The sequence below is a fragment of the Rana temporaria genome, chromosome 2 (genome assembly GCF_905171775.1).
Source record: "Rana temporaria chromosome 2, aRanTem1.1, whole genome shotgun sequence".
Classification (NCBI taxonomy): domain Eukaryota; kingdom Metazoa; phylum Chordata; class Amphibia; order Anura; family Ranidae; genus Rana; species Rana temporaria.
In genome coordinates this window covers 372,863,913-372,885,727 of record NC_053490.1, presented here as the reverse complement: position 1 = coordinate 372,885,727, position 21,815 = coordinate 372,863,913, and the positions used below count along the sequence as shown (strand labels likewise).

At 39.0% G+C, this 21,815-nt stretch overlaps 1 protein-coding gene across 1 annotated transcript in view; it reads right to left on the bottom strand.

Moving 5' to 3' along the window:
* The window catches only part of GRM4 (glutamate metabotropic receptor 4), a 262,245-nt gene that overhangs the window by 202,172 nt on the left and 38,258 nt on the right, over window positions 1–21,815 (bottom strand). The window contains exon 2 of the mRNA XM_040337806.1: window positions 20,284–20,918. Within this exon, the coding sequence (XP_040193740.1) occupies window positions 20,284–20,775 (492 nt within the window). The 5' untranslated portion in view covers window positions 20,776–20,918. The remainder of the gene's footprint in view (window positions 1–20,283; window positions 20,919–21,815) is intronic.

Here is a 21,815-nt window from a genome sequence, read left to right as displayed (position 1 = left end):
AAGCTTGCTCACTCTTGCAATGCTGGGAAAGAGTGCCTAACGTCTGCGGTGTCCTGGAAATAAGCCAGGACATAGGCATGTAAACTTTGGGATTATTTTGACCAGGCTGTGGGGGTGACAGAAAGGGCCTACACATACAGTATGGTATTTGCACTAGGGTGTAATGCCCTGTACACACGATCGGTTCGTCTAATGAAAACAAACCGATGGATTTTTTCATCAGATATGCGATAAAGCTGACTTTCATCAGTCTTGCCTACACACCATCGGTTAAAAATCCGATCGTGTCCAATGCGGTGACGTAAAACACAACGATGTGCAGAGAAAAATTAAGTTCAATGCTTCCGAGCATGCGTCAACTTGATTCTGAGCATGCGTGGATTTTTGACCGATGGATTTCCCCACAGACGATCGTTTTTTCTATCGTTTTTTTAACCATACGAAAATTTTAAAACGGGTTCTATTTTTTTTCACCGATGGGAAAAACACACGATCGGTTTGTCCGATGAAAACGATCCATCGGTCCGTTTTCATCAGACGAACCGATCGTGTGTACAGGGCATAACTCCACTTTTGTTGAGAAAAAACTTTCTGGGTAATGTATGTAAATTGCAGAGATTTTAACAAATTTTGTTGCAGATTCCTACCTTTTGTTTTTCTGAAGTAGCAACAGTTTGTTTGTCTGTGTCCAAGTGAATCTGTATAGGAGTGTTTTATAATTATCAATCACCTGCTGTAGCTGCAGGGCTCGAATGAGGAAAGTGGAAGGATCTGCATCCCTTTAGATGGGATTATCCTTTGGGAAAATTACATTTTCATTGCAGGGGATGATCAAAATCTGACTCGCATCTTAGTGCGAACTTCTGGGAAAATCAGCCAATCACACAAGCAGTAAATTAGGAAATTACAATTCTGGGGGGGTCGCCATATTGCTTTGCGTTTTACAGAAAACTAAAACGCTGCAGGCTGAAAAGGAAAAAGTATTTCTTAACCACTTATGCCCGCCGCAGTTTTACGTGATGACTTTGAAGAGGGATACCATTGTTATGGTAGCAGCTAGCTACCATAACATCGGTATCCTCTTCTTCAACGGGCGATCCTCTACAAGATAAAAGTGGTCTCTGTGGCGGATTCGCTGCAAGATCACTTTTGTCGGCGGCTGGAGAGAGCCTCCCGCCGCTCTCCGCCGCTTACCGGAGCCGTCGGTTGCAGCGGAGGTGATCCGGTCCTGTTTCTTGCTGTGTGTGGAGACGAGTGAGGGGAAGATGGCCCCCACCCATCTGCATATCACTGCAGGGCGGAAGTGACGTCAAAACATCACTTCTGCCCATACGTCTTAAAGGGACATTTTTTTGTTGTCATTTTTTCAACTGACAATTTTTTTATTTTATTTTTATTGCATTTAAGTCCAAATATGAGATCTGAGGTCTTTTTGACCCCAGATCTCATATTTAAGAGGACCTGTCATGCTTTTTTCTATTACAAGGGATGTTTAGATAGCAATAGGAATAAATGTGACCCACTTTTTTAAAAAAAAACAGTTTTAAAATCAATAAAATCAAGTAAAATAAATAAGAAAAAATGAAAAAAAATGTAAAGCGCCCCGTCCCGACAAGCTTGCGCGCAGAAGCGAACGCATACGTGAGTAGCGCCCACATATGAAAACGGTGTTCAAACCACACATGTGAGGTATCGCCGCAATCCTTAGAGCAAGAACAATCGTTTTAGCCCTAGACCTTCTCTGTAACTCAAAACATGTAACCTGTAGAATTTTTTAAACGTCACCTATGGGGGTTTTTAAGGGTAAAAAAAAAAGTTTGACGCCTTTCCACGAGCGGGCGCAATTTTGAAGTGTGACATGTTGGCTATCAATTTACTGGGCGTAACATTATCTTTCACAATAAAAAAAAAAATTGGGCTAACTTTACTGTTGTCTTATTTTTTTTATTCAAAAAAGTTAATTTTTTCCCAAAAAAGTGTGCTTGTAAGACTGTGTGACAAAAAGTATTGCAATGACCACCATTTTATTCTCTAGGGTGTTAGTTTAAAATGTATGGGGGTTCTAAGTAATTTTCGAGCAAAAACAATTTTTTTTAACTTGTAAACACTGAGTCTGAAAAACAAGCTCAGTCTTAAAGTGGTTAAAAACATTTAATTACTTATGTTGCAATTAAATATGCTATATTTTTTTTCCTATGAAAGAGGAGTTATCCTTTAAGGTATATTTTTTAGAAATGGCACAGTGCATTTTTAACTACTGGGGCTTCTTTTATGCATGGGCCTGTTATGTAAATGGTGAACTTAGCCTTTAAAAGTAACAATTATCTTAACTCTTAAATGTAGAATTCCTAACTGCTAGTTTAACAAAATGAACATCCTAACCCTAAGTACTAGCCACATCAATAAAATAAACTGTGATAAATGAGTAACTTGTAGTTGGAGCTGGAGCTACTTGGTAGGTAGTAGACATGTGCAATTCGCTTAGTTCCGAATTATTTTTTTTGAATGAATTTCATAAAATTCTGTAATTTGGAAATATCCAAATGAATGAAAAGCCGTTTAACGAATTTTTCTAATTATGCATAAATTTGAGTATTCTAAAATTCTGAAATTCTAAAATTAGGAAATTCAGAAATCCGAAAATCCGAATATTTGAAAATCGGAAATAATAACTAACTAATAATAACTTAACTATTACTAACTATTAAATTATAGGTATTGGAATTTCCTTTCAAATCTGGCTGTTAGTGAACATAACGAATACGAATTTATCCAAAGTTATGAATTACCCGAAATAACAAATGCTGGGCCAGATCCACAAAAGGCATACGCAGGTGTATCTACTGATACACCATCGTATCCCTGTTTCTATCTTTGCGGCTGATTCATAGAATCAGTTACGCATAGATATTCCTAAGATCCAGCAGGTGTAATAGTTTTACACTGTCGGATCTTAGGATGCAGTACCTCGGCCGCCGCTGGGGGCATTTCTCGTTGAAATTCCGCGTCGGGTATGCAAATTAGCACTTACGGAGATCCACAAAGCTTTTTCCCTTCGTTTTTTTTCCGTAAGTGTTAGTTTGCCGTCGCAAAATTAGGGCTGCTTTTACAAAGTGTAAACTTAGTACACCATGTAAAAGTAGACCCTTCTTTCCCGCGTCGCTGTCCAAATTTTTAAAAAAAAATTTTTTCCCGCCGCAACTCTTTTTTTTTCTTTTACACCCATCGCGATTCACAAAACTCGGCGTAACGTAACTTCGCGCAAAGCACGTCGGGAAAATCGCGTCGGGAGCATGCGCAGTACGTCCGGCGCGGGAGCGCGCCTAATTTAAATGGGACTCGTCCCATTAGATTGGGCACGCCTTGCGCCGGACAGATTTAAGTTACACAGCTGCAAATTTCCAGGTAAGTGCTTTGTGGATCGGGCACTAACTTGGACAATTTGCGGCAGTGTAACTTAAATGGGAAAAGTTAAGTTATGCCCGCTATTTGTGGATCTGGCCCGCTGTATATAAACGAATGGAACCTAATGAATTAATAATAATATATAAAAATAATAATAATAAAAACCTTTTATTATTATTATTATTTATTCATTCCGTTTCATTTGTTGAGAAGTGGCATTTGTTATTTTGGATAATTCGTGACTTTAGATACATTTATATTCGTTACGTTCACTAATAGCCAAATTTAAAAAGGAAATTCCATTACCTATAATTTAATAGCTAGTTATTATTAGTTAGTTAGTTAGTTATACTTTTGAATTTTCAGATTTTCTTTCTTATTTTCAGATTTTCGAATTTATGAATTTACGAATTGCGATCACAACGAATGAAACGACCTGAAAAAAAAAAAAACACAAATTTTTCAGCAGTGCACATGTCTACTAGGTAGATCTGTTCACCTGTTCTTCAGTACAGGAAGATGGAAATAATACCCCTAGGGGCTTTGAGTTGCAGCGGTGAGGTGAAAGTAATAATAACAATGGAATTTATAAAATGTCAATATAATGAATGTATACTTTTTTTACAAATTCCATCTTTATTATTACTTTCACCCATTGCTGCAACTCAAAGCCCCTAGGGGTATTCTTTCCTTCTTCTAAGCTCAATAAGGGGTGTGGAGCATCCTTATCCACAGTTGGCATCGCTTTTCCTTTGCAAACATTCTTCAGTACAGGACCCACCTAAAGGTGGTGTATTAAATTAACCATCTAAACGGCAGGTTCGCAATTTTTACCCAGACTCCCTTCCTAGTCCTAGTAATCTGTAACAAACTAAACTGTAATATACCTGAGAGTGACCGTGCATCCCATTCAAGTGTATAGAAAATTAGTGCACAGGCATAGACAGTATGACACTAGATTTTTACCAGCCAGGCTGTATAAAGTATGGGAGGCTGGAGAAGTTAGGCAAGGGCTGCCATAGTGGTGGAGGCACAGTTTACTGTATTAAGGTGGCTCTTTTTTTTATATATATTCTTAAATGTATACTTTAAAATCGTGTACTTACCTCAGAAAGCACTGAAACCTTAACAGTCCTGAGCCACAATCTACCAGCATAACATATTGGGGACAAAAACTGGGTTCCACCTATAGGGAGGTGTTTTTGCAGTGCTGACTCTTTGATGGCATGATTCTGGCCATTGTCTTCCAAGTGTTATGCCTCCAATGGACCCTCTAGAGATCTAACCTATTTTAACTTGTTCAGCCCTTGTCAACTGCCAATAACACAGGTTGGAACTGGTTAGGAAAACCCTTTATCACTTTGCTGCACAGAACAATACCACAGAATTTGGCAAAAAAATAGGTCTTTGTTCATTACAGATGTGGAAGCATGGCGATCCTTCTCCACTCTGTACTATGCATCTTGACATCACCTGCACCCAGCCCTCAGTTCCCACCCTGAAGTCTGTGGCCCCCAATTACCAGAGGCTACATTCCAGTATCACATACTGTATAAAATCCCAACTAGTACTGTCTAAAAGCCCAAGTAGATTTACCATAAAATGATCTGTAAAGAGAACCTGTTACCTATTTATATTAACAAGAAAGTGGAGCAGTGTCTTCTAGGAAGGCAGCATAAACAAAATCAAGAAAGTTATGGCTACTGGTGCAAAATGTAAGAATGCGTTTCCAATTGTGGGTTTGTATTTTCCTACAGCAGAAAATCCTTTGTGTCCTCAGTAGCTTCTGGCTTCTGCCATCTATAAAAATGTTATGGTAAAAGTACTAAGACTAAGGCAATGAGAATGAATTTAACTAAGAAAAAAGCAACAAGCGAGTAAGAGGCAGGAACATAAATGCAAACAGCGTGACAGAAGGAGAAAAGTTAAGTGCAAATTGCAACAGTGATTGAGACAGGAACAAAAAACTAGTCTGGAAATAAGTTCAGACTTACATGTGCAATAAAGCATACACGTAAAAATACATTTTCAGTATTACAGCAGATAGGAGGAAAAAGCACAAACGGCATATGAAAAGAATAGGCCAAAGGTGTTCACCTTTGATTCATAACTCCATATGGTGTCCTGAAATTTATTGTTGAGTTTCCTGGATAATTAGATATATCATGCTTTCTACTAGACTATTAAAAAACCAATGGATCCCATGTAGAAGCTACATGCTAACATTGACCTAAACCGTAAAATACAACTGCATTAAATAAAATATCACAAAGGGTTAATAATTTGCTAATACACTTTTCTTACGTACACTATGCTTATTTAGATCCTAAAACAAAAATGTAATATATTTCAGCAAAAGTAATATAATATATTGCACTAAACATCACTTGCTGTAATGGCTGAGGATGCATTTAGACAACAGTCAAATGCTAGTTAGAACATAGAACCCATTAAAAGGATTGTATAGGTTAGATTATTTTTTTTTAAATAAAAAACATGTCATACTTACCTCCACTGTGAAGTTCGTGGCCCCGATCCTGCTGTTCTGGGGTGCCACGCCGGCTGTCGCAGGTCCTCCCCGCTAAAGCCAACCCCCTCTGGGAAGCTTTTTCCCGAGGGGGTTAGCTTGCGGGCACGCTCCCATGTCATACAGTCGGCGTCCATAGATGCAGAGTGTATGACTCGATCCCACCCCCCGGCGGCCGCATCATTGGATGTAATTGACAGCAGCAGGAGCCAATGGCTGTGCTGCTATCAATCTATGCAATCAACGGCCAGACTCCGTGGAGAAGACGACGCCAGGGGATGAGCACAGCAGGTGAACGGGCTCAAGGATGCATTAAGGTAAAAAAACATAAACCTTTACAACCCCTTTAACATCATGTTATATTAATCAATAATATAAGTCCTTATATTTAAAGACATAGGGCAGTGGTAGATTTACATAGCACAAAAATAAAAACATGCCACCACCATTTCTTTAATATTAGTCTTTTCCTCATTACTTGTTATTTAAATTGTTGTTGTATCTTTTTGGTGTACTATATCTAATATATAAGGAATTGAGGGCCAGATTCACAAAAGAGATACGACGGCGTATCTCCTGATACGCCGTCGTATCTCTGAGAGTATCTATGCGGCTGATTCATAGAATCAGTTACGCATAGATAGCCCTAAGATCCGACAGGTGTAATTGACTTACACCATCGAATCTTAGGATGCAATACTTCGGCCGCCGCTAGGTGGAGTTTGCGTCGTTTTCCAGCGTCGGGTATGCAAATTAGCTTTTACAGCGATCCACGAAGGTACGCGCGTTCGTTACGTCGTCGCTAGTCGGTTTTTCCCGTCGCAAAGTTAGTCATGCTTTTTCATGGCTTAACTTTAGAACAGCCATGTTAAAGTATGGCCGTCATTCCCGCGTCAAATTTCAAATGTATTTATTTTTTGCGTAAAACGTCCGAGAATACGAAAGTACGTTACGCACGTCGCCATTCAAAAAACACGTCGGGGCGCGGTAATTTCACGCAATGCACGTCGGGAAATTTCCTAACGGAGCATGTGCAGAACGTTCGGCGCGGGAACGCGCCTAATTTAAATGGTACACGCCCCATTTTAATAAGGCGGGCTTGCGCCGGACGTCTTTACGTTACTCCGCCGCAAGTTTACACTCAAGTGCTTTGTGAATCAAGCACTTACGAGGAAAACTTGAGGCGGTGTAACTTAAAGACGTTACGTTACGCCGCCGCAGTTCTTTGAGAATCTGGCCCTATGTCTTTATTATCCAATTGGTAAACTAAGAACCGAGTAAATGCAAAGTGTGTGCTTGCAAATTTTAATGTGAGTGAAACAATGATACAAGTCACAATGGCAATGTTCTTACCATGCAAATGGCTGAGTACATGTCAATTAAAATGAGTCTTATAATTAAAAAAGCATGTAATTATTACCAAAGATCGTTATAATTTTAGGGGAGAAAATGTATTTTTCTTTCCATGAATGAAAAACAAAAAAGCACTCTTCGGCACACTATTAGGTCAGTTACAGACTAAGTGAAGGTGAAATAGTCTCTAGCTTTAAACATTAGGTTGAACTACACCAGTACAGTGTGTATAATGTTATGCTTGTGTTGTGTAGTATGTTGGCCTACTGGGATGCGTGATTAAAAAACCTTCTGTGTGTAGCAGCTCCCCTCAGCTCTCCATCTATATCCAGCAAAGTCCACGAGTGCCTCAGGACTCTCCCTCCTGATTGTCTGAGACACCGCAGCGATGCCATTGGCTCCAACTGCTGTCAATCAAGGTCAGTCAGTCAATTAGGAGAGAGAGGGGACAGGGCCGAACCACGGCTCTGTGTCTGACTGGACACACGGAGCTGTGGCTCGGCTCGGGTGCCCTTATAGCAAGCTGTGGGGGAACTCAACAGGATCACCGAAGCTGGACCCGAGAAGAGGAGGTAAGGATAACATGTTTTTTTTTTTAAAGAAAACAAGACTTTAAAATCACTTTAATTGTTTCATGCCCAGACAAGGAAGTTGGTCCTCAAGCACCCTGTAATACTCTGGACCCTGGATTCCTAAGGGTATCTGGGGGACTTTACAGCTTCAGAGGCTTGCTCCTTTTGCCTTACCTTGCCCCTCAGAGGCAACCGGCCTGACCTCTGCTGCATTCTACAGCTGGGCTTCACCATTCCTGCTAAAGGCCTCACAGTAACAGATCCTAAAAACAGCCCACACTCACACCAGTAAGTTATCCAGCTAACATTCCCATCATAGGATTAGGAGAAGAAGGAGTACAAAACCATAAAGCCTGTTAACTTTGTACTTGTACAGTTAGTCACATTTATAAAAAAAACTATAAGCATCATGGTCCCTAAAGATGACACAGAACTGTTGAAAGGTAAAAGGAGAGTGTGAGGCAAGGAATAGCCCATACATAGTTACATAGTTTCCTAGTTAGTCCATCCAGTTCAACCATAAAAAACCTAGTCAGGGATGTGCACAGACCATAAAGTCATGTTCCTCTCCTTGCTTGCTTCCCTCCTGAGTGAAAAACGAATACTGTTATCTCACATGCTACTGTAGCCTGGTCCTCATACCATTTCCCAAGGCCAAGAGCTAGAGGTGGCTCCTCACCTCAACCGTTTATATGCTAGGCTACAACCCAGGGTGTCCCACTGCTGTCAATGGCAAGATAGGCATTAACCCAATGTGCCGCTTGTCTATACTGGCATCCTTGCTATCGGGACCTGAAGTGGCTCCTGAGGCACCTACACTGCCTATCCACGTGGTCTTGGGCCTAAACCATTCCTCTGACTCTGGTGCCATATAGTGACCAGAAAGGTCAATTACTTTGGCCACATTTGTGCCCTTACTCCACATTGATAGTTATTGCTTAGGGGATGACTTGTTACTGAAGTCCAATCCAAACATGCAGATGAAATTTCATGTAAGGGCCATAGTATTTACATTTTCTCCATTGTTTCCCGAAATATATAAAGCTCTGCCTCACGGATTACATCATTTTCTCTATTACAGTTAAGATATACACTGCTGACACCACCTTACCCCTGGGCTGCTGACTGGAGACTGAAGGAGCAACAACAAACTCATGAGGTCATCCCACTTCTCAATATGCTTGCTTGAGAAGTTTTTGTCACTGCGTCTTCTTTGAGGAAATATATTACCCAGACAGAGATCAATATGACATAAAGTAAAGGAAAAGCTCCCCAACTGCCACAGAGATGGCAATTAGAAATCAATAGTGGTTTTACCCTTTCCTACTCTCTCCAAAACCACAATTTTAAAGTTTGATGTGTTTGGTATCTATTTACCCGGCAGCAACACCATATTTAATATTTTACCAAAAATGTGGGTATTATATTGTCTCTGTGCACATTAAAATGTATTAAAATGTATTTATGCGTTAGAATTGCATTTGAAAAACTGCTGCGCAAATACTGTGTGATATAAAAATTTGCAAAAAAACATTTTATGCTACAAAATTGATAATGTTTGGGGGTAATTTTCTAGCAAAAATACAGATTTAAACAAAAAGTGTCGGAATAAGGTCTGGTCCTAAAGTGGATAATGCCTGAAGGTGTTCCTTGTTGCACTTCTCTATGTCGCCAGGCTGTAAAAAAGTCTCACACATGTAGTATCAGCATACTAAGGACGAGTAGCAGAATGTGTTTTGGGGTGTAGTTGCCAGTATGCATATGCTGTGTGTGAGAAATAACTTGGTAATATGACATTTTTGTGAAAAAAACAAATTATTTAATTTCTTAATTGTGGGAAAAAATTACAACTTCCAAAAACTTGTCGTGCCTTTTACTAAATACCTTGGACTGTCTACTTTCCAAAAAAGTGATAATTTGGGGGGTATTTGTACTGTCTTGACATGCTAAGGCCTCAAGAAATTAGATCGTCAGTACATCAGGTGTGATCAATTTTCAATGATTAATACCATAGCTTGTAGACTTTAAAACGTTCATACAGACCAAAATAATATACACTGATTCAGGTTATTTTTACCAAAGATATGTAGCAGTATAAATCTTGACAACAATTTTCGGTCTTTTTTCATTTGTAGCTCAAAAAATAAAAACCCCAGTGATAATTAAATACCACCAAACGAAAGCTCTATGTGTGTGGGGAAAAAAAAATCAATAAAAATGTATTTGGGTACAGTGTTGCATGACTGAGTAATTCTCATTCAAAATGTGAGATCGATGGAAGCTGAAAATTGATCTGAGTAGAAAGGGGGTGAAAGGGGGAGAAAGTGCCCATTATTGAGGGGATTAAGGAGACATCAAAGTCTCCTTACAAAATAATGTTACTCTTAATAACCCTAGTGTCTCCACACCTCTAAGTTTATTGGAAGGCAATCATTTGGAGCAAATGCATTCAATTAGTGACAAACAAAAAAAATAACAGCTAGAATAACCCAATTAGATTTGGATTTTGAAACCCAGTTTATTCAATTAAACAATCCCTGACCACTGACCTGAAAATATAACTAGGTAATGCCTTACAAGAGCCAAGTTAATCTTATCTCACTATGCTGACAAACACATTACGGACCAAATACAAATATTACTTGAAAACCAGACAGCATGTTAGCCTGGTGACTCTGACAACCTAAACTGAACCACAAACCAAATAATCTAAAAGGAGGCATTGCTCATGGACCAGTAACCCACAACAAGTTTCTAACAACAGAGCAACACACTCTCAGCCTACTTAAAGCAAACACTCTTCTCACTGGAATCCCACTACCCAAAAATCCCTCAAATTCTTCAGGACCTCCTACAGGCAGAAATCACCCTGCAAAAAAGATACAAATAAAATACCTAAACTTAACAAACAACTAGGTCCTGATGGGTTTTCTGTGACAAAATACTTTGCATATACCATCAGCCATAAACTTACCACCTCTGTAAATGTATTGCTACAAGGTAAGTCCTTGACTCTTTAACAACAGTATCTATGATACCAAACCAATCCACAAACAGTTCCAACTTTTGCCTGATCTCACCTACAAGATGATAAGCTATAACAAAATAATTTTTCCCACTTCAAACTAAAGCTACCCACTGTATTTCTACCAGCCGTGTAGGCCAACAGCCAACAGCCAACAAACCAGTTACATTGTCTGCGGACTACTGAAGGTAATATATATATTTAAACAATGAAAAATAGCCTCCATGTTGTTTTCACTGGATATACAGAAGGTATTTGGCTCCCTCTAGTGAGGCTATTTTTTCTATATTTTGCACAAATGTGGCTCTGGCAAGAACTTTTTCACTTGGTTCCACGTCCTCTAAAATAATCCACAAACTTTAAAGTAGAGATCCATGAAATTCACCATACTCGAGGTACACTCCAGGGATACTTACTTTTCACACTGTTTTTGTATTGGCCATGCAGGCACTTAGCTTTGTAATCAGACAACATTCTGACATCTCAGAAATCTAAATAGCTGGTCACTAACTGTTGGAAGGCAACATGGTTTAATATCATAGTTCTGGAATTTCACCTTCTGGTTCGTACAGGTAGATGGCCTCTAGTTGGAATGTAACCAGTTAACATAAAGCTTTGTAGCATTTTAGAATCTGCATTTAACAAGGGCTTGGCTCAAGCCCACCTGGTGTGATTCAAGCTTCAAAGAGATCAATGGCTGCCAGGATGATTGACGACAAAGATCAAAAGTTCAACAAGCTCCTGTGTGTGGTACATGGACAATGCTGCCCCTAGACGCCAATATAATATATTACAAGGACTACCTCTTGGCAATATCTGATTAGACAGGAGGCAAGTGGGGGTGGTTATGAGTGAGGCTGAATGAATGTAAAAAGCACACACAGAAGAGTAAGAGTCCCCTTTTCCCTTTTGGCTCCTGGCCTGCTTATGTGAGTCTTTTGGCTCGTTCTCTTTTGCCATCCAGAGACCATCTGATGAGTCTGTCTAGAGAATTGTGATTATTTTTTTTTTTATATTCTGCTGTTTAGTGTGTGATATTAGCATATTCCTATTTTTGTGGGAAATAAATGAAAGATATTGTTTTACTAGCAGCAATGGGCCAGATTCACAGTCAGCGGCGTATGTTTGAGCGGGCGTAGAGCATCTCATATGCGCTACGCCGACGTAACATAGAGAGGCAAGAGCAGTATTCACAAAGCACTTGCTCCCTAAGTTACGGCGGCGTAGCGTAAATGGGCCGGCGTAAGCCTTCCTAATTCAAAGTTGGAAGGTAGTGGGCGTGTTGTATTATAATTAACCGTGACCCCATGTAAATTAATAGCCGAACGAACGGCGCATTGCGCGCGCATGCTCAGAATCACGTTGCATATACTCCCCAAGATACGACGGCGTAGGAGACTTACGTCGGTCGAATCAAGCCGAAATTCAGGCGTATCTTGCTTTGAGAATAATGCGCATAGATACGACGGCGCATTCTCGAACTTACGCGGCGTATAAGAAGATACGTCGGCGTAAGCTGACTGTGAATCTGGCCCAATGTGTTTTTTTCCTAGCTAACCTTATATCATTATGATTATCTGAGTTTTTATAGACTAGCTAACTATGGGAATAGATAAGTTAACACATATATGCAAAACATAGAGGGACTCCGTAACCACCTTTTGGGATAAGAATTATATTGTTTATTTATTGTATGTTTATTAGTTTGTATAATGCAGCACTTACTTCACCAACACAAACACTGCCTATTCCTAAACCTTCCAGACTTCCTTTGACACTAAATTGCCTTCCATACTAAGACACTGCCCTTGTCAATTCTTATGATACTTTGTATGACTCAAATTACAACCCACGTATTGACAACTCACCAGCCTTTTGTTTTGTTTTTTGTCCTTTTGTCTTTTTGAGAGCATTCCCCACTATTGTGGTCCAGACAAACTGCCACGGTAAAAAAAAAACTTTACCAAAATTACTTTATTTCTTTTACATTCTTCTGATGCACATTCTTTCTTATATAATGTGCACCCTACAAGTACAAATTCCACACTTCAGCTGGGGCTCTATAAAATCCAGGATCACTAGAAAAGTGCTCTACAATTCAAACCATCTAGAAGGCCGAGAAGGTCTATATCCTGCTAGCTTTTACCACCTGATATATATATATATATATATATATATATATATATATATATATATATATATATACATTTATATATATTTCCGAATTTATCCTATTATGAGCTACCTTTATCATACTTTTGTGGGTAGTCAGCAATTTCCTAATAACCTACTGTGGCTTCTGCCTAACCACAGGCAAAATTACACAATCCAGTTCTCACCCATTCTCTCAAAGTATGGCATAACATCAAATACTCCAGTAGATTACAGGAGCTTGGTGCGAACATTACACTGAAATTTGGTCTTCAATAGCTAAACATTCAATCAATTTGTTGGCTAGCAAATCAAACAATAATTTACTCATGTATGGTTCTTGGTCCTACCTAAATATCTATATGTATATTATATATATATATATATATATATATATATATATATATATATATATATATATATATATATATATACATACACATATATATATATATATATATATATATATATATATATATATATATACTCTTGCTCATTTTTTAGGGGCTGATGCTCTGACATTTAAACATATTTAGTGGGAGTGTTTCAAAATTCAACAATTCTAGAACCACGGCTATGGTACCACTGTATCATTACTGGGGCAACCCAAATGTAAAAACTCACTCATGTATTATCTGTGTATGTATCTTGAGAATGAAATATCAAGTAAATGTAGTTGCTCAAATTCCAAAGAATATGGGATCCATATCCATACCAGCTAGCAAACTTTCACCATTCTCTCATCATACTGTGTTAACTCATAGCCACATAGCATCACTGATTGGTCTTAAAGTAATGATGACTACCCCTGCTCCCCTTATCCCCATTTTCCTCCTCTTGCTTTTTTTCTTTCCTATATTTTTTTTTCTATTCTTCTCCCTTTATACCACACAGCAAATTTTTATATTTTTATCCCCCTACTCTTCTTCCTCTACCCCTACCCCAGGCCTCCCGATTATGTTCTTACACATACCTAAATCCCCACCACCCCGCTCTCACATTCCCATTACATTTGAAAGTTCTCTTTTTTGTCTCAGCCTGAAAAAAGGGAACACCATTGCACTCTTGAGCTCATCTAGATAGTTCTTTTCAAATGCTGTGTTTGCTATTTGAATGCAAATGCATGTTTGAATGGCAATAGTAGCCTTTGACAAGAGAATACTGAGTATGACCTGCTTTACTTGAAGTTCAAACGCGCCTCAATAGGATCGTCTGAACTCTAGGCAGGAACAGTATATCATTTATGTAACTTTCTAATCATTAATACATCATTACATTTATTTTTTAAATGCAAACAGTGCAAGTACCTAAATTTGACCCAGCATCAGCCTATTGCAGTCCCTTTACAGCACAGCTGAAGTGTGAGGTGAAGAAGTAGTACCAGGAACCAATCAGTTTATGTGCTGCCAAAAAGCATGCCGATAGGAGAAAATAGGAGAGTGACCGAGAGATGAGCTCATGATTTGGCTGTGTCTTCTTTTACTATCTATTCACAGGCTGTAGCAGGTCCAGGATGACCTGGCCTCAGAGGAAGTGGCTTAAATGACGCTGGCAAACAGACTGAGAACATTTAGTGACAGAATTTTTTTTTATCTGGGGAAATATGTGAAATAAAGCTAAATATTTCAGAAAAGCTTGATTGCATTTTTTATGCTTTAATGGGCCTTTCATTTTTATTGTATTATGTTTTCCTGGAGTTCTGCGTAAAATAATACATTATAACCCTCTCTTGAGTATGATATTACTATAAAATTACCATGTACACTTTAAGAAGCAATCTGAAAAGGTATGCATTTTTCAAAAAATCTCTTGTGCATTTCTGGGTATAGTTAGGTGTGCAACAGAGATGATTAGAACTTAAACTACCATTTTATGCTGTGTGTCCCTCCCCCATCTCTTCCCCTGCAGTTAACATTATTTTCATTTTACTCATTTATACAGTGCTGAGACTTTTTCTGCAGCGCTTTACAGAGAACATAACGCTCAGTTACACATTCAGTTAGGGAATGGGTAGTTTTTACATATAAATGTTTCCTTGTCCTCCTTTTTCACACCATAACATTAACTGAAATAATGATTTTGTTTGTGTATGTGTGTGTGTGTGTGTGTGTGTTTTTGTGCATGTGTGGATGCATCCGTCACTCTATCTCCCTTTAGCTTGCCTTTCTTTCACTGTCTTTTCTTCTCTCTATTAATTATTTAATATTGGCTTCTCATGCTGCATTACTGCTCGTTAAGAGCTTCCCCAGAAAATCTAATTCTATCAGCACTTCAGGGGAATTCAAAGCGGAGACAACGGCAAGAGAAAATGGGAAATGGAGGTGGAGGAGGGAGACGTAAAAAGGAGAAAGATGAGGGGAGAGCAAGTGAGAGAGTCCAGCACATCAGACAATTCACTTTAAAGAAAATAATATTAACAACTATGTTAACAAGAGATGTTGGGTGAGTTGTTCTAACCGTTTTAGAGGTTGGAAAATATGCACTTACCCCTATACAAATGTAAATGCGTACAAATGTCAATGAACTAGAGAGCTGGGGTGAGAAGATAAGGGAGATGCTTGCTTAGATAGTAGAAGAATAAACAAGGAAAGATAGACAAGCGGATAACAAAGACTTGTTCAAGAAAGATACAGAAGAGAGATGTTTTAAAATCACCCACATACTGTGTTCTAAGAATTAAAATCACCATTAAAATCCTATTAAGCCCATTAGTGTCTGCAGGAAATGTTCAGAATTGGTTTTATTTTGCTCGGAGTTTCCTGAGCATACAAGGTCAGCTCAAAGCAGAGCATTTAACTGATGCATAAATATAACCCATAAAAGTGCATTAAACGCTCCTACTGCGCAACCCTCTATTACGTGTCTAACGAGACAAAAACTCACTGCTGTACCATATGCAATCATTGTTCTATACGTAACTTTGCATCTGATACAATTATTCATATTGGATTTAGTTCATGAGTGACAAGTATAGACGTTAACATTCAATAATTCAATGGCTTTCCTGATAATGCTTGTTAGGGGAGAGGGAATCTGAGTTTGATTCTCAGAGGGTTTGTTGAATCCTGCTTGAAGGCTACTAAACCCAAACTTAGCATTGAACCCTTTTATAGTCTATGGGGGATTAATACAATATTCTGGCCTACAAGGACCATCAGCTCCCGTCAGTGGTGTATTTTGGTTTTGTGCTGCCCTAGGCCTGATTAAACTTGTGCAACCCCTAATTTAATTATGAGCCACCCCTTCCTGTCAAGGTCACACCCCTTCCTGTTTAAGACCTGCCCTGAAATTTTCCAGTGGGGACTCTAGTTCTGACGGCCTGGGGGGGGGGGGGTTCCCTTAATCTGCAGAGATTTCCTCTCACTTTGGCTATGGGGCAGGAAATGAACAGATGGCAAAAAAATTAACAGAGGCTATAACCATCCCTTTAAAAAAGTGTTGCCCATAGTTCTACTTTAAACACAAATTTCTACTAAATTTATGGAGGACTAAGACGATATAACTATGCCAGTGGTGCAGCAGAAAACATAGCACAATGATGAAGGTACGTGTTCCAGGCAGTGAGCAAAGGAAGGATTGGGGGCAGGAACAAATAAATCCATCTGTTTATTTTTCTCATCAGCAATCAACAGAAATAAAATTATAAATATAAGATTCCCTAATATGTACAACTGACACAAGCAAAGGATTGCAGGAGAGTCCTACTACCTACCTGGCAGGTATAGGTGACCATGTCAGTGTTCCTTGTGTCTGCGTCATCCCTATCATACTGGCAGCAGTAGTGCTTTATGGGGGTGCTAGACCGATTTGTCTTGCAGCCCAGTCCACCTCATGCTGTAAGACTAGAGCTACACTAAAAGTGTAAAGCAAGGCGGCGGGGACTCTTTTCATGCTTCCCCCCTACAAAGTGTCGCCCTAGGCCTGGGCCCTGTTGGCCTAGGCCAAGATACAGTGTTGGCTCCCGTGGCAGACAGCTTGTAGCTCTGAATGAACTGCAAGGATGTTGATAAGTTCATTCACAAGCCTTGCAGCTGACAGCCCCTTTGGAGGTATGGGCTGAAAACTGGAGGGCTTTCAGGACCTTCCAAAAAAATGACATGCAAGTCTAAGGCTGGCCATACATTATACAATTTTCTTGTACAATGTTTCTTTAGATTTACCAAAACCATATAACATGAGGTCAATCCTAAACACTTTAAATTTGTATGCAGTCAGGCAGGCCCTTGCACCTCATAGTTGAAGGTAAATCTAAAGGAAATTGAACAAGTAAAATTGTATAATGTATGGCCATCTTAAAAGTAGAGGTAGAGGTGCTGCCACGTGGGGATAGTAGGCAGTGAACCTTGTTAATGTGATCTCTTTTTTTCCTCCATCTCCTCCTCCCTCTACTTCTCCTCATCTTCCTTCTACACCTTTTCTTTCCCCACTTCCTCCTCCTCCATGATTATGGCATGAGGAGAGGCTCTGGGAAGTTGGGTTTATATGTAGAGAAAACTAGTGAAACTAGTGAAAACAGACCCAGTATTTAAGTTAATGGCCCACATTAACATATTTCTACTGGAAAACACAATTTACTTTTTGTATTTTTTATTTTATTAAACATCATTTACATATTAAATTTTTGTTACTATTTTTTCCTTAAAGGAGTTGTAAAGGATTTTTTTTTTTTGCTGAAATTACTGTTTACAGGGTATAGAGACATAATGGTTAACTGATTCCTTTTAAAAATGATTAAAAATAGATAAAAACCAATTATATAATGTACCTACAATTCAGTTTCGTTTTTGCTGTTGTTTCCTGGTTCTACAGAGCCAGAGAGCCAATAGAGGGCAGTGATGGTTTGTAAAACGAAACTGGATTGGTGCTGAGGGGTTTTAGACACACAGTAATCACACCTCCTTGATTAGTCACCACAGTGAGAAATCTTCCAGTACTGTGGTGATCAGGAAACAAACAACCATTAAGTGTCCAGAACAGAGTGGAATTACAGCAACATCAAAGCAAAAATGAACAATGAGGACATGAAACCAGGACTGCAGTAAGGTAAAGGAAGCTATTTTTTTTTACAGTATAATAAAGGAAGCTATTTAGCTAAAAAAAAAATCCTGTAGTGACCCTTTAAGGCCATCAAGCAAACATAGGCAGGGGCGACAATGAAAACTGAGTAAAAATTATTGCAAGGGAAGGAGGACCCAATAGGAATTTAATGGGAGACATATCAATCCACCATGGTCCTTGTGGGTCCTATGCTGTGATTCTTTCTCCAGATCAGAAGGGAAATGGCATTAAGCAGTACAAACTAAAGCTGCAATAAACCCAAAGACTAATTTGTAACATATTGCATCTTACTAGTAGCTTAATGTGGTGGCTGCATTAATTTCTTGAGGCATTTTTTCCTTTTATTTCACCTGGTGATCCAGCCAGTAACACACTTACTATCTTTAGGTGTCTCCTCTATTTATAAAGGAGCAAAAGAGACTCCTTTGAGCAGCAGCTTTCTCTGAAAGAGAGTAGTGTTAAATCAACATATTTTAAGCAGTTAGAAAAACTTTATCCTTTTAGGATAAAGGTATTACATCAATAATTAAAACTTGGCCAACCTTGTCAGTGTTAAATGGTTGGTCTCTATGTTTCAAATCAATTGCTATGTTCACACTAAGCTGTACTGTAACTGAGCACAAGCATTATGAACAAGGAAGGCATGAACGTTTCACAGCTGGTTGTCTGAAATGGTAAGAGAAGGGTGAAGGGCAGGACTTAGCTAAACACATGCAGGAGCTGCCTGTTTCTTGTGATCTCCAGTTACTTTGTAAGTATACTACAGAAATCATAAATCATACAGGAGTGGATGGTATGTGGTAGATTGACATAGCAGTTGGGTCACAAAGCTATACTGTATGTCAGTGACATTGCATGGTACAGATAAAAAGCTCAAAAAATGATGTTAGATTTCTCTCCTCAGTGTTGGTTGTTAAGAAAAAGTTATAGGACGGCCACTTTGAAGAAGAAGTAATGGTGGAAGATTTGGGTAGGATGAACAAGTCATCCTGTTAGACATACGTATTGCCTGTCAATTTAGTTTATTTTAGAAGCTTATTGTGTGTCATGTTAACCTTGAAGAAATAAGCAGCAGTAAAGGTCTGGAATATAACAAGCGACTGTCTGCAATTCATGTCTCGCAAAGCAAGTTTTGGTGATAATTCCCAAGCTGAGAGGCAGGGAATGTGTACATGACAAAAATATGCAGTACACAGAAACACTGATAGAACCAGAAGAGCATTTTACCTGACTTCCTTTGTAGCACAAAAGGCACAATTATGCGGTCTGATATTTGAGCAACCTTTTTTAAATTTGTACCACAGTGAAAATTGTAGTGTCCTTTTACATTTATTATCAAATGCCTCTTTACACTTGTGATTAGTTTAAATGTGCCTCTTTACTATAAGGGGCAGTGGAAAGTGTCCTCTTACATTGGTCGTCAATGTAATGACTCCTTACATTGATGGTTAAAAGGAAGCATGGCCCATTTGACTGGTGGTTGGTCAGAATAATGCCCCTCTTAGAGAGAGGATCATTAATGTCTGTGGTTAATTACCTGAAAGATGTGTATTCATTTTTTTTTTTTTTGCTCTTACATTTTTGTTCATAGTGAACAATCTGCATTCTCTTTTTTCTAACTTTCTGTTGTTCTTTCTTGCATAATGCTGCTTATCTCTCATTGTGTTTCCCATTGTAACAAATTTAAATATGAACTATGTTTCATATTATTTACCACAAGCACAGATTTATACATTTTTATCTCTGTGTTTATTTTGTTTCAGGTCTCTCTAGAATGGCATCGGTGCCAGAAGTATGTAGGCATCATAACACAGTAGCTCATTCTATCATTGATGACTGCTCATGATATGCCTAGCAGCTTCTGGAGAAACCCTAGGGTTGAGAGACTGCTGGAGATATAGAGGGCTGTATAAGCAATATACAAATAGTCACTAATCTGTAACACATACAGTACATGTTTAGCCATAATGTTACCATTTATAAAACTCCAGAGAGGGTTAAATATTTTGTCTGTACAACCCCTTTGAACAAATAAGGAAATGTGCCTGGCAGTTTGCATGCAGAAAAGCAGAGTTGCAAATAAATAAAAAATTGCTTCTAGAATAATCAAATGTAAATGTCTATAAAATGTAGATAATATGACAAACAATTTGTTGTATATGATCAAATTGATAAAAAAAAAGTGTACTCACTTTGAAGAGTCTCAATATATTGGCCACCATAATGGAGACTGAACTTGAAGATGCTCCAATCACTCCCACTACTCTCTCAGGCTGAGCAATAATAGGGTTCCCACCACTGAGACATCGCACTTCTGCTCGGTCTTTATCGATAAGTGGCTGAACAAAGCTTAGGGACTGCTCAAGAGCATGTGTATCTCGGGAGCAGGTGTCCAAAATTCTAGCACCTAATGTGATATTGGGCAGGAGGTCAGGATCCGCATTGATACGATCAAGAGCATACAGCATTGCTTCTAAGCGATGTATTCCTTTCTCCTTCTTAAGTTCTCCACAGGCTCTGCCATCACTTCCCCTTCCATGTACTGGAAAAAGACCACCCAGAATGAGGTCTCCATCTATCCTCACAGAATTCATATGTGGCGAACCCTTTGGTTTGGACCAACATGTCCAAGTATTAAGAAGTATAAACGTGCACACCATAATTGTAAGCTTTGGCATATCCATGGTGAGGTTTTGAAATCCTAGATAATTCTTCTTTCAAAGCAGTCTCCACACTTCTATAGTCAGACGTTCTGTATGACAATTTATGGTGTCGAGGCCATGATGTTTTGCAGTACTGTTCATGAGCAGAAAGCAGCATCAAAGTTCTAGAAGGAAAAATATGTGAAAAGATATAAGCCTAAATATTCAGTTTATTCAAATTAAAACGATGGAAACTGGAAGTCATTTACTAAGCTTCTAAAATAAACCATGAAGGTAATATTTATTCAAGCAGCTGAGCATAAAGAATAGTTATAATACACCTTTTCATGTTTATCCACCTCTCTATAAGTTTTTCAGAATAGGCTGTAGGATGTACAATTTTCTCTGCATGTGGCATTGAATCATAAACAAAACATTACACCAGCTATCTTGCAAGGCCTTTTTATCTCATTCAAAGAAGATAAATGCATGTGAGAATTTGATGGTCTTGAAAGAATCACTAAGAAAAGGCGTGGTCACCAACTGACATTAAGGTGGGGAAATGCCAGACTGACACAATGGATACAAGATGAGACAAAGGGCACAGCTGCAAAAAAAAGAAAAATTAACAAGTAAACAAGAAGTGGTAAAGCTTAAAGCTATATTAAAGTCTTTTTTTTTTGTTTACAAATAACAAACATGTCATACTTACCTGCTCTAAACAGCACAGATTCTCTTCTTGGGTCCCCCATCGGCACTCCTGGCTCCTCCTTCCTGCTGGTGCCCCTACAGCAAGCAGCTTGCTATGGGGGCACCTAAGCAGACGCGCTTTCGACCTGTGGCTCTGTGTGTATATTCACACACACAGAGCCATTGCTAGGACCTGCCCCCTCCTTCTCCTGATTGGCTCACTGGCTGTGGTTGACAGCAGCAGGAGCCAATGGTTCCCACTGCTGCCAAAAGCCAATCAGGAGTGTGAGACAAGGCTCTCGTGGACATCACTGGATTGGGAGTGGAATCAGGTAAGTATTAGGGGTATGGGGGGGCTTCTGCTCACAGAATACATGAAGGTAAATGAAAGT